General features: G+C 39.6%; 2 protein-coding genes across 2 annotated transcripts; one reads left to right on the top strand and one right to left on the bottom strand.

Annotated features, from left to right (window-relative positions):
* The first annotated feature begins 194 nt into the window (after positions 1 to 194).
* On the top strand, positions 195 to 7,944 carry LOC113570073 (uncharacterized). Its single transcript, XM_081703843.1, has 19 exons — positions 195 to 615; positions 1,166 to 1,234; positions 1,543 to 1,685; positions 2,363 to 2,441; positions 2,790 to 3,133; positions 3,238 to 3,251; positions 3,283 to 3,355; positions 3,600 to 3,667; positions 3,781 to 3,853; positions 3,995 to 4,193; positions 4,314 to 4,506; positions 4,600 to 4,743; positions 5,068 to 5,140; positions 5,466 to 5,620; positions 5,912 to 5,960; positions 6,143 to 6,212; positions 6,377 to 6,475; positions 6,765 to 6,865; positions 7,030 to 7,944. Exons 1-19 carry the CDS (start codon positions 560 to 562, stop codon positions 7,134 to 7,136), a joined length of 2,109 nt encoding a protein of 702 aa, XP_081559969.1. The 5' UTR covers positions 195 to 559; the 3' UTR covers positions 7,137 to 7,944.
* A 44-nt stretch (positions 7,945 to 7,988) lies between these two features.
* On the bottom strand, positions 7,989 to 13,382 carry si:ch73-344o19.1 (uncharacterized). The gene is made up of 5 exons (XM_026998290.3): positions 13,053 to 13,382; positions 11,727 to 12,017; positions 9,990 to 10,277; positions 9,403 to 9,563; positions 7,989 to 8,935 (listed from the first exon to the last, which is right to left on the bottom strand). The coding sequence occupies exons 1-5, from the start codon at positions 13,105 to 13,107 to the stop codon at positions 8,891 to 8,893; spliced, it is 840 nt and encodes a 279-aa protein (XP_026854091.2). The 5' UTR covers positions 13,108 to 13,382; the 3' UTR covers positions 7,989 to 8,890.
* Between the last annotated feature and the right edge of the window lie 15 nt (positions 13,383 to 13,397).

Below are 13,397 nucleotides of genomic sequence, written 5' to 3'. Positions count from 1 at the left end.
ATATATATATATATATATATATATATATGAGCCTATACTTTTTGGCCCATTCACCCAAGCAACTCAAGCTTCTGATTGCGTTAAGACAGTTTTAAAGAAATAGCCCATGTCTATAATAAACACTTACCTCAAGGTAGCTAAACGTACCCCCCCCCAAGACATTTGTTCTCTTGTTTGGGTTATTTCATTATTAATGTCAAAATTGGTTGCGTCGGCCAGCTACGGTATGTTTGCTATGTTTCACGTCATCTTTAGATGTTGATGTTAGACTATGTAAACTTTATGAAAATTGAAGTCTGCTCCAGACTCGGACTGCTATGGCAACACGATGATCCAATACCATTTTAACATAGTGGAAGTGACTGTGTTAAGATTGGGTGACACAACCCTGGTATAAGATTGGAGTACTTTTCCAAACAGTTCACATTAAAAAAACGCTGGCATTTAATTTAAAGTTTTAGCAGATTAAGCACTAAGATAAAAGTCGATTAATTCCTGTTGAAGGTTCGACATTCCCAGCCTGTTTTTATTAGAATCTTAATAGGCTTAATACGAAAAGATGTTTTACTATCCTAATGTACTTAATCACAGAACTGGATGTTTCGCTACAATATGGTAAGTTTTCTTTGAGCTCATTATCAAGAGTAATGTAAACCAAGAGTAAGAGTAAATCAGCTACTGGGTGGAACACAAAAAATGTTATAAATGTTATACATTTATTTTCAAAAACTATTTTCAAAAACTATTCAACTATGTATGCACGATTGCTTTGTAAAACAGCGTATCTATAGCCTTTTAGCATCCGTGTAGGCATAACAATTCTTTTTGAATCGCTGAAGAATGGTGCAGACAAATCAGGCTGCCCGGTGTTTTCTCAGCATCGTGAACAACGCAGATTACTGAGCAGAGTCCCCCGCTTCACATAGATTCTGTTACACAAGGTCAGAGAAAGCATCTTGGCCCAAATGATACATTCTCCCATAAGCGTAACCTATGTGGAGCCACTCTATCCGTCTAGCTAGATCGATACGCTTTAAAATAATATGATGCATTAAAACAGACTGGTAGAGGCAATGATGCTTTGTAGACAGACAGAGCGAATTAGTACACCTGAAAATAGCTGTATGGAGTTCACTATACTGGATGTATTCTGTATTTTATTCAGGCTTGCGGCTACAAAAGGCAGAAAGATTACCCGGAGAGATCTCCTTAGGGTTAACGTTCAGCGCACTTGGTAAGCGCGGATTCGTATTTTCCAGCGATGCGATTCAGTACAATTCAATAATCTACATATATATCAGTCAAATGTTTTGTGGGCCCTTAATATGAACAATGGTTTGCTAATGTTGTTGAAATATCAGTCACATGTTAGAATGTAATGCCTGCCAAAAAATAAATTTAAGTGTTTTTTTTAGTTTTAGTTTTTTAGTCATTTTAGTCTACTAATGAACTGTCTTCGCCAAATATAAAAAATGTCAATTCGAACAGACCAGAGTGATGCTGTATCCCGCTCTTACATTGTGTCGTGTCTTTTCGTCCCAGCCATGACATCGTGGACTATGTGTTGGTGCGAGTTGCGCCTCTCGCTCCGGGGTTGCCACGCCCTCGCTTTTCACTCTACCTATCCTCGCAGCTGCAGTACGGCGTCGTGCTCATCTTCCACAGGCAGTGCCAGCTTCTCTTGGGTGGGTAAGGCTGCGAAATGAATCCCGTAACGTGCACAGGGTGCTGAGGACGACAATAACTGGTTTTAATTTAAAAGTGCCTCTTTAGCACTGCCTGTTACCGTTACACGAAAAAAGAAAAAATGACTCATAAGTCTTTCTTATGTGTTTCACACAATTATCATTATTATAAAAATACTAATATATAATTATGAGTCACAATTATGAGATTAAAAACAAAAAGAAGTAGCATTTAATGAATCTTATTATTAGGATTTAAATATCTGATTTGTTTCCATATGGTGGAAACATGCTTCCATATTGAACTTAATTTGTTTAACCAGCTTGTTCACAGTTCTTCATTCCCAGCTGCAGAGGTCCATAGAACTGCAACATTCATTGTATTCCTTAATTCAAGACCAGCACTAGTCAAGAACAAAATTGAACTAGAATACTCTTTTAGCTTTAGCCCTTTAATAGCCTACTTTTTGTTCTGGGAAAATGTTTTATTATAAATGCAGTCTTAAATTATTTTTTGTTTCATACTTGACAAGTTCAGTTCTATGTATTCTACAATAAAACATCTTTGGCATTTAGTTGGACTTATATTGGACAAATATTGCTATTAATCATTGGCTTCTTTTTGTAATGTTTTGTTGTTGTTTTTTTTGTTTGTTTTTTTAATGAATGTATCCCAGAGGAGATCCAGGGGGCCATTGACAAAATGAACCGCTACCGCAAGCAGGTCCAGATCGACATGCTGCCAGATGAGATCAGGTCAGAGATTATATTGGCTGTGTTTCAGCCGAGTGTCTTTTGATCCTCAGAACGTCTTTTGAGGACACCCACTTATTTTCATGTCCAAAAATCTGGAATAATGACAATGGTATCAATATATAGGAGGCTGACCTCATTCTTCTTTCTTTTTGCTTCTTTCTTCTCTCTCTCTCTCTCTCTCTCTCCCCCTGTCCCTTCCTTCTTCCATTTCTGGAGAAATGACAGCAGGCTAAATTTGTAACTCTCAGTATGGGCATCATGGAATTAAATTCCATGCTTTGTGAAGCAGGGGGGAGAAAGAGTTCAAATACAGGAGAAATACCTTAAGAAATTATTCATTTGTCTCAGGCAAAGTCACCTGGTTCCAGAGGCCCTTGACATTCTGCATGAGTCAGAGAGAGCTAGTGATCCTTTCTTTGGAACAATGGAGTTTGTCCTTCCCAGTCCAACTGACCTGATTCGGGTAATTGTTAGTACACTGGCAACAATGGAGTGGCTTCAACAGCTACCACCTGCCTTCTGCTGGATAAACGTGGTGTTACATCTTAAATTTCTGCTGCTTGAAATTGAACATTCACAATCTTTGGGGAAGACAAAGGTAGTATGTGTGGTGATTGTAATATTTGCCCTCAATACTCTAAAGCTACAATTGACTTATATTCATGAAATCAAATTTATAATGCAATTAATTAGTTAATATTTTAAATATTGGTAGGTGCTATGAATTATTGGAACTTTGCACATGAACTTGTGTGAGATGCCTTTGTTTCAATACTGGTTGTTGATTGTGAATAAGTCATGTACCCACTGGTAGTGCTTCCTGTGTTCCCTTGATTGGCAGCTGGCTCAGAAAATGGAAGCATTTCCACCAGCGCGTCCACCTTCTGTAAGAGATGTGAGCCCACCTTCAGATGGTGAGCAAGGGCATGAAACTGCACCTGATACTAACACACACCTGTCTGCCATGTTAAAACTTGGTCAGGTTAATGACTGGGCATTGTAGCATTATTCAGTGTGAACACTTTCATATGAAAGCTCAGATGGGGCCAGAGGGTCAAAGAGTGGCAGAGAGATCAGAATAACTACAAACAGTAGTAAAGCAATAAAGCAGGGACAAGGATGTCCATTGTGGGCTTAAGCAGTTCTGCCTTCCTGCAGGTATCACTGCTAGTCAGGAATCCATCACTTTGACGGAAAGGGAACCCGTTGTTATGCCGGAGCCGGAGGTATCAATGTTGATCGTTACCCTTGTCACATGGGGGCAGGCCTTAGTTACGGCTCCAGCCAGCTTCGGCTGTCTCTCACTCTCTCCCACATTTTTATGGGCTGTTCTGGTCAGTTTGAAGGGGAGGAGCTGCAGGAGCTTGACATGATTGACATGCTACTGGAGCAACCAGATCACTTCCCTGAGGGTAAGGACAACTCCCCCATTTTGAGAGTGGTCTTCCAAAGTTTTATTGCCAGCTAGCGCTGGGGACGTAGAGTTGCCCACGATATGTTAGGTTTTTGTCCTTTTTACATCCTCGTCTGTAAAAAGAAAGCCTGTTTTACAGGTGATGAGGAACAAGAGCGCCAAGTGGAAGAAGAGCGGCAGCGAGCGAGAGAGCGTGAAAAAGAGAGGGAAATTGAAAAAGAAAGGGAGCGGGAGAAGGAGAGAGAAAGGGAAGTAGCCATTGAGCGAGAGCAGGAGAGAGCAGTGGCAGAAATCGAAGGAACAAGGGAGCTGACAGGATCTACCATCTCCATGGAGCTGTATGTCAGAAAGGGCCTTCCAGAGAGCGAAAGCTGCGATTTCAATTTTCTTTAGTTGTCTACCAAGAACCTGTCAGGTGTACTTTGGGTGCAAGGAACAATAACTCTTCCCTCTCCCAGGGCTCAAGTCACCGAAGTGTCCGGTAGAGATGCTTTGCTTGCGCCTGATGAGGACCTGGGGCTGCCTGTGGAGATGCCAGAGCTGGATGAGAGAGAGAGGACCCCGGGTCCTGAGCCCTTACCCCTTCCACCTATCCCACCCAGCCCAGAAGAAGAGAGGCAGAAGAGGCGGAGAGAGAGTCCCCTGCCAGAGGTTTGGAAACTAGAAGTTCTGTCCAACTTTAAAAGGTGGCAATGTGACAGTCTCTTGTCACTGAGCCTCTACACTGTTCTCTCTCTCTCTTAGCTTGTCCCATCCAGTCCTGAGGCTCCTCTAGAGCGTCGGAGGAGGAGGAGACGGCAACTGGTCTTCATTGATAAAGACACACAGATATCCCAGGAAGCACTGCAGGCACAGTTAAATGACACAAGAACTGAAACCAAGTCTTTGGTAGGATGTGCACTCTTTTCTCTCTCTCACCCTCTCTTGCTTTATCATGCTGTAGGAGAGTAGACACTCGGCAGAGTGACATATCTATATAGCCTCCAAAATAAGACCACTGCAATGAAATCGGAGTCTCTAAGAACATGTTAAATATTGGAGTGTCCAGTGCGCGCGCGCACACACACACACACACACACACACACACACACCCCACACACACACAGAGTCATGCCGTTCCTGACTAATCACTACATTAATTATAGTTTTTGTTTTTGTTCTTGCCCCTAAGACACTTCATCAAACGCTACCCCTTTGCTATCTCTTTCACAGGAGGACATTTTGATCAAAGTGCCTTCTCAAGAGAGCAACATTGCTGCAACACTTCTCAGTACCTCATGCATGCGTGAGTGACTCTTTAGACCTCTGTCCTGTCAAGCAAAGTGAACTGTCAAACACAGCACAACTAATCCAAGTTGCTAGTTTCAATAAAGCTCCAATACTTCATGCTCTGGGCCCTCATTCCACCTGAGTTCATGTGCTATGTAAACCAACTTGCAGTCTTTTACAACATTTGGCAGATGTTGTTATCCAGACCAATTTAGCAAAGTATGTGTATTCCCATAGAAATGAAACCCAATCTGAACCCTTCTGGTGCATTGATTCTCCCGAATCTGCATCTCAGGACACATCAGTAAAGTTGCTTTCTCTGTCCTTCCCTCCTACCCCAGGCCTTCCTCCTGACATCCTGGAGCTGTGGAAGCAGAATGCCGTCATCCACCCTCTCCGCCCCCTTCGACCTCTGCCGGAGGCCATCCCGGAGAGGGAGAGGGAAAGAGAGAAGGTGGACGAGGGAGAACCTGAGGAAGAGCTCGTTTTCAAAGAGGTCAGAGGTCACGCCCGTGGCAGGCACTTTCAGGGTCAAATAATAATGATATAACAACAAATATAAGTCAATCAATTATAATAGGTCTTAAGATCTTTCAGTTTATAAATCTTTATAAGTCAGTTTATCACCCTATTCTTATGTCTCATTGATATGATAGTCATAAAAGTCATAATATTTTGATATTGTGAATCAGTGAAGTATATTCATTCATTCATTTATTTCATGGTTTGTTTGTTGGTTTGTTGGTTGGGATCTTGCTTGTACACTTATTGCTCCTTAACTGTGCAGACACCAAGAGAGATGGTGGAGTCAGGCATCTCCCAGTATGATACTCCAGGTCAGATATTAACAGTGCTCCTAATCTGTGAATAATCCCTCATATTGTAGGAGGTGACAGTATGTAGGCATTCAACTGAAGCAGAGACCACAAAAGATTTAAATTGACATTTTGTTCCTATTTATTCTATACAAAGTTTCGCGTTTAAATAGAAGAGCTTCTGCATTCCACTCCTATTCCAGTGTCATCTCTGGGGATATTGGAGACCACGGATCGAGACACGTTGCCCCTGGAGACTTCAGAGACCCAACGGTGAGAGTCAACCAAGAAACAAAGAACTGGAAAAAATATTCCGTTGTCCGTTTCCCCCTTTGCTGGCTGAGCATGGTGCAGCCCGACCACAGACGGGGTCGTCACACCTTTGCACTCATTGCCCATAGGAATTCTCAGCTCTGTGTGTATTTTTGCATGGGTAGATCTCCAGTTCCCATACCCACCTACGGATTGGAGGACATTCCAGAAGAGAGGGTTCCAGAATTGGGGGCTGTTACTGTGGATATTGAGGATACGCTGGGGTACCGTGAATTGAACACATACTAACATAAGAAATAATGTCAAAATCCTTTTGCATCTGAGCATGACCATGTTATGCACTGTGGGTCTAGTGCAGTCTTGGTCCTGCAGTATCCCTGTGCTGTACAGTTTAGTACTTGTCTCTTACATGTCATACAGTTTAGAAACTGTGGCTTAATGAATAACTTAACAGACAGATTAGAATATAACTTTACGTATGAGCACAGTATGTTCTAACAGAAGATGACCTGTCATTCTGAACAGCTCTCTAAAGTCACTCTTCTGTTGAAGGCGTCTGCTGCTCATGGGTGAGCAGGAGGTCACGTTCCACTCTCTGCTGCCCTCTGTGGTGAGCCGCAGGATTGTCGCCCAGGCCTTTTGGAACCTGTTGGGTAAAAAGATCCTCTGGAATGCACCAACACACACACTGTCAAATGGAAATTTGTAATGGCATTTAAGGTGTACAGAAACTTCATAAAATGCTGACAATGTTTGCTGTATTTTATTCAGCTATTTAAAAAGCTAAATATGGTTAATGGTCTTGTTACATTAACAGAGCAAATTGACAAGAACCAGGTGACTGTGCGCCAGGACAAGCCATATGGTGACATCTTTATCTCACAGATTCAGCATCCTCCACCAATTGAAAGACAGCTGGAATGACTTTTTTTCAGATATGTCAGATCCAATGCAATTATTGCTATTATTGTTGGTTCAAACCTTTGTTTGTTAGTGTCTATGAAGAATTGTATCAGCATTATATATGCTGTTAACTGGAGCTGTGTTTTTGACTGATAATAAAGTCTGGACTGAAGCTTCATATTCTGCATCACTTTTTAAATCAAGAAGGCATTTTATATTCATGAAAATGTGTTGGCCTAGAATATTTATTTATTAAAATCAAGCTCTGCTTAGTGTTACATTATCTTATCAAGTTCAAATGTTTGTTTGTTTTTTACATTTACTGAATCCACTAAATATTGTCATTGTTTTAATGATTTACTATGAGTATTTTGTTTGTCCCATGTTGTGATGATTGATGATTTGAACACTTTGCATTGTTTTTGATATTTTACAATTTTACAGTATAATTTTTGTATGAGTCATATATGGTGTTCCTGACATTTAACTTATTAGCTTTAGAATACTGGAGCTTTGTTGAATATTATTTGAATTGAACATCACACTTAGCTGTTATCTACTATTTGTTATTGACCTATTTGATGTGGGTTTTTTTGATAAAATTAATGAGTTACTCTTTCATATTGCAAGTTTTACTAAAGAGTTTGAAATAAATGAATCTGAAAATTTGATGTCAAATTAAGATTATTTTTGTTTTACGCGTTTATTCAGATTGTGATAAAAAATAGATGGTTGCCTTTTATTTAATTACATTTTAGAATTCTTTAAAAGAATTGGAATTCTTTAATCTTATGTACTATTTTGCTGAGGTTGATTGTGGGCTGAAATAAACCTTTTGATTATATTGTCAAAAAATTGCAAAGCACTCTGTAATTTGAACAATAGACTTCCCATGTAGAATTTTTATTTTTTAATTACTTAAAATTCTCACACATTTAAAAAAAGTCTGCCATTTACATAGCTGTGCAGTACAGTATACTGATATCCTCATGTACAATACAACATATTTGGCACAATATATACAATAGGCACTATTTTAACCACAAATTACAGGGTAGTAAGAATTTGTTGCACTACATTTAATATATGAATTTTATTAAATTGAACATAGTTTTATAATTAACATTTTATTTACTTTAAATTCTAAAATGTGAAAACATAGATCAAAAGAAAAATCTATTCATTACTGATATATATTAGTCCTAAAGGATAATAAATTCCTTTGAAAGATTACTTCCAAATAAACTAGAAAATACAGATCAGTCCTCTAGATACTTTAGAGGAAAGTAATTTCAGTTATGCATTCACCAACACCAAAAGGTACAAAAAAGATTTAACTTTAACATTCTCTACTAATGAAAATAACATATTCCTGACATCTCAGTGGCATCTGGTTGATATAGTAGCAATAAAACATCCCAGAGAAGGCAAGGAATTTCACCCACTCAAACTCAGTCTGTTCACTCCACTTCAAGGGACTTTCTAAGGCCCTGTGGCCACCTCGTATATCCCCACATCTCATGACTCTGAAATTATGTCTAGGAAATGTTCTGTTCATGTTTACTTTATGAATGAACCACCTGAGACCAAACAGCTTGTCGTACTTTATAAAACGTAAGACATGATGATGACGGGCCTTTTGGGAAAACCAACCAAAAAAAACCCTTCAGAAAGTGGCTTGTTCATGGCTCAAGGGTGAGTCTTGAACCACTGTTGCTGCAGGCTTCTGACCTGCAAATGTTCAATAACAAAATGGTGGTCCTGAGCATAGCTTCTTAGTATGTGTATCTTGACAATGGTGTATCCTCCAAGAGATCATCCTGTAGGAAAGAAAATCAAACCGTTTAAGACAATTCTGCTTCATAGTACATACATAAACAACACCAGGGGACAGTGGTAGCTCAGTGGTTAAGGTACTTGACTAGGTTGCCAGTTCAAGTCACACCACCAAGTTGCTGCTGTTGGGCCCCTGAGCAGGACCTTAACCCTCAGTTGTTCAAGTTGTATTCAGTCAATTGTAAGTCACTTTGGATAAAAGTAAATGTACTGAATTCTACATTAGTACCATGTTCGTTTACATACCTAGGACATTAAAATAACTAAATGAAATCTACATTGACAAAATCACTCAGTATCATTGCCTACTTAAACAATGCCCATCATTTTAATCTAGCTGTTTTGCAAGCAATCCGTTAGATGCATTTTCAAAATCAAAACTGTCCAAGGACTTCCCCTGGCCATCTGTGTTCTACCCCAGAAGAGCAAAGGAAAAGATCACTAGGCTCACCATGGGCAGGTCCTGAAGGCGATGGAACTCTGGATGCTGGCTTTGCTGGCGAAACCTGAGGAAGAGCATGATGGAGAGCAAAGCAGTGCTGAAGATGAAGATGGAGACCAGCCCAGTAAGGAGCAGGTCAAGCGGGGAAGCAGGAAGTCCCCTGCCCAAGGCTGAAGCATTCGAAAATAAACACAGCAGGGAGTATAGTGTCCAGTCTCAACAGTGAGGAAATAGCTAAGGACAATACTGGAATGAGGTACTAATCAACACTAAGTACTAACTACTAATCACTTTCAGGACTTAAGAAACATTAAACCAAGTCTACATGACCTACTTATTACTTACATACGTATATATTGTGGTGTCAGTTGACCACAATGGTACATCCATTGTAAAATAGTGACTATGTGCCTAAACTAAGGAATACAATCTAAGGTACCCTGCTCTCTCCAGTGTTTGATTAATACTCTGTTCACACATAAGACCAGATTTAAAGCAGATATATCATTAAAGACTACAAACTTCTGTTGTTGACCAAACTCAGGAATAAATACCAAGGCCAATCAACTTTAGTCATCAGCATATTTTTTGCATACCTTCATCCCCCACATCCAGTTCAGAGGGTGTGTCCTGCTTGAAGTTCTCCAAGGGAGCAAGTCCGGTGGTCTCGGGGTTGTCTGTGAGTACAGTCAGAGTAGAAACTAGGCCAGATGGAGTAAATGAAGGAACCAATGGGACCATCTCAGAGGTGGTAATAGTGGCTTGAGCAGAAGAGGTCTGATGTTCTGCACTGGGACTGGAGGATGATATAGTAGAAGCAGGAGTAGTGACAGATCTTCGTGTAACAGTAGTGTCCTTCACTGGGATGAAAGAAAGGCTGGTATCTGAGGAGGTTAGGCACAAACGAGGATGAGGATGGAACAGTTTTTGAAATACGGTATACTGAACAAGACTAAGAAATGAGAAAGAAGCTAGAAGGGGAAATGCAGAAAGGAAAGGTGGAAGAGAAAATGTGAGTAAATACCAAATGTAAACAATAATTATGAGTAACTATTTCGGAACTCCAGAATCTACCCTCATCACCCATTGTTATAAAACCCATACCTTACTCTTACACCAAGTGGCCATCTTACAGATTCATTTTTAAGATGTACAATTGATACAGCCATTGACTATAGAAGACTTTTTGTCAATTTCTAGATGAAACTATTTGTGGCCACTCTCAACACCACCCATTCCTAGTCATTTTATAACCACAGGATGACTGCTAACTGGATTTTACACTGGTGGGTGGACAATTATCACTGACATGGCTTGTGTAGCTTGTGGAGCAGGTAGTGCAATGTGCTAGCAACAATAAGGTCATAGGTTTGTTTCCCCAGAAAGCACACATATTCTTATACTAATATGTAAGAAGCTCTGCATAAGATTGTCTGCTAAATACTTAAAATTTAAATGGATATGCATTAGGACAGGCAGCTGCACGGAGTGAGTGCACAAGGTGTAAGAGTTTTGGTTGAGATTCTACACATATCAATATCTCAGAAAGAAGTAAGAAAGATTTGCCACCCACAAATATCCAGCAAACTGTGGTCCTTTGTTGAGAAAGTGATGGCTAAAGGATGGCAAACACAAACCATGCAGGGAAATGGATGGTTACAAGCTCTAATTGTAAATGTACTAATAATGTGGGTGGAGTATACATGTAATATGGAGTGCAGGTTAGCTTTAGGGAATCATGAACAGCTTGAGACACTTGACCCATAGTAAACTGAGAGAGAGAGAGAGTAATTTGGCCATGCTAAATATAGCCAGGTTCCCAGTCTGCTAATGATAAACACTTCAGTATTTACAAACTACAGCCAAAACACAGCCATGTGCCTGGCCATATAACAATTATTAATGACTAGTAGGTTGGGAAAGCCTCTTGGGTACTGAGTAGAATGTGCAAAACTCTGTTCTTGTGAGACAATATGTTCTTGTTCAGGGTATCATTGTCTTTTTTACAGTAGATCAGATTATTGTATAAAGCCAAATAAATATAGAATCATGCATGCAGTCAGTGCCCTGCGATTGTATAATAATAATAATAATAATAATAATAATAATAATAAATACAATTAGAATGCATTAAAAAACAGAATAAAAATAACTGCTCTGTTTCTCCAGATATGAGCACTAGAATTTTACTGTCAGCAATATTTTCCCCTTCATGAAATATGCTGCTTAGTGTTGAAAGACACTCGAGACCACGTTAAAAACAAGTCCTCTGCCATTCAGTGTTAAAGATTATTAAAACAATTCATTGCTGAGAATTACTTCCATTCTGTTACCTTGCGCTGTGTGTGACTCTGTATTAGGACTGGTAATGCGCCCTGTCAAGGCTGATGGTGTGCTGGCTTGGAGAGAAGCGGTCCAAGTCTCGAGGGTAGCATGTGGGGAGACAGGCTCCGACGGAGGGGAGAGACCTGTGGCTACTGTGTGTGAAGTGTCAGTGTGACGGGGAAAGATGTTCACAGTGGCCAGAGTGGGCTCGGCCTCCACAGCAATATTATTTTGGGTCATGGGGAGGTGATCAGAGATGACCTCATTTAGGGGTGAGCCAGAGGTGGCGTTGGACTCACCTAGATGGAGAAAGCAAATATAATATAATATAATATAATATAAGAGGTGAAATCTCAAAATTTGAGTTTTTGGAATTTCAGTGAACTAGATGAAATAATTGTTTTGTAGAAATGTGCTTTGTCAGCAGTATATATACAGCATTTCATCTTTGTGTACTTTCAGATCAGTGGTTGGTTCTGATTCTAAGCAGGCAGTACAAAGCGCCTGTGACCTTTAGCTGCTTCAGAAGTGCAAAGGGACAAACAAGCCAGAAAGGAAAAATCATCTACGCAACTCTTGTTATAGACACATAAAAAGATTAAATTAAAAAAAAGAACAAGGGCATAGATAGTACTGATAAATATTCAGTGCTAGGTTGTCTTCATTAACACAAACTGAAGTGCATGGCATGAATTGCAAATCAAATCCCAAACTGAAGTTCTCACTTCAAGAAGCTAATTAACAGATTCTGGGGAAGTCCTGAAAAAAGAACAAGACTTACAGAATTGGTATGATTATATAACAAAGGAATTTGGGATTGGGGCCTTAATTTTTAGTAAAAGTCAATGATATTGTGATATACATTGCTAAAAAAATATTTTGAATAGTATACACTGATATGAATTTTAACCGATTTGGAACCATTTATTTACACTTTGATTGCACATCTTTTACAGAATACTTTGAAATCCTTTTTAGTCAAGAAAATGATCGCAGGCATAATTAAGAAACATTCTCTTTCATTCAGGTTTTAATATTCTAATTGCTCCTATTTATGCCCTAAAGTGTGTTTGAATAAAGTCCCTAAAAGAATAAAGTCCACAGTTCCTAATCAGCAATGTGCACATTAATTTATATATATATATATATATATATATATATATATAACAATGCATATAGGCAACAATGCAACAATGCACCCTTTACTAGCCCAAAGCATGTCACTAACGGAGACTGAATGACTGAATCCTTTTTACAATAAATCTTATATGTTGCTGGAGAAAAATACTGATATACACAAACAAATTGTTTAACAAACGAAATAATGTTCCTACCTTTCAGGTTAGGTGCGCTGCTAAGAAACACGATAGTCCATATAACAATATCCATCCTAGTTCCCGTTTTTTGTTTAACAAGAGGACTTGTCACCCCACGTCTTTCTGGCCCTCGGTGATTATGATCTCTTTTCCGTTTCGTTGCTTAACGGTGAACATCATCTCTAAAAATATCCTTAGGGGCTGGGATGCAAAAAGGAGGGCGTGGTTTCCCGGTCGGCGCTACGCAGGCATACAAAGCCTGTTTGCATGTATACGCAAGCTTCTCTTAAGTTTCAGAGACACGACTTCAGAGTGTCGGTAGGCTAGGTAAGGCGACTTTGAATAAACAGTTGCCTTTCAAAA

This window comes from Electrophorus electricus, chromosome 20 (assembly GCF_041902795.1).
Source record: "Electrophorus electricus isolate QZ-2024a chromosome 20, ASM4190279v1, whole genome shotgun sequence".
Taxonomy (NCBI): domain Eukaryota; kingdom Metazoa; phylum Chordata; class Actinopteri; order Gymnotiformes; family Gymnotidae; genus Electrophorus; species Electrophorus electricus.
Note: the sequence above shows the minus strand (reverse complement) of the source record. Positions and strands in the feature narration are given on the sequence as shown.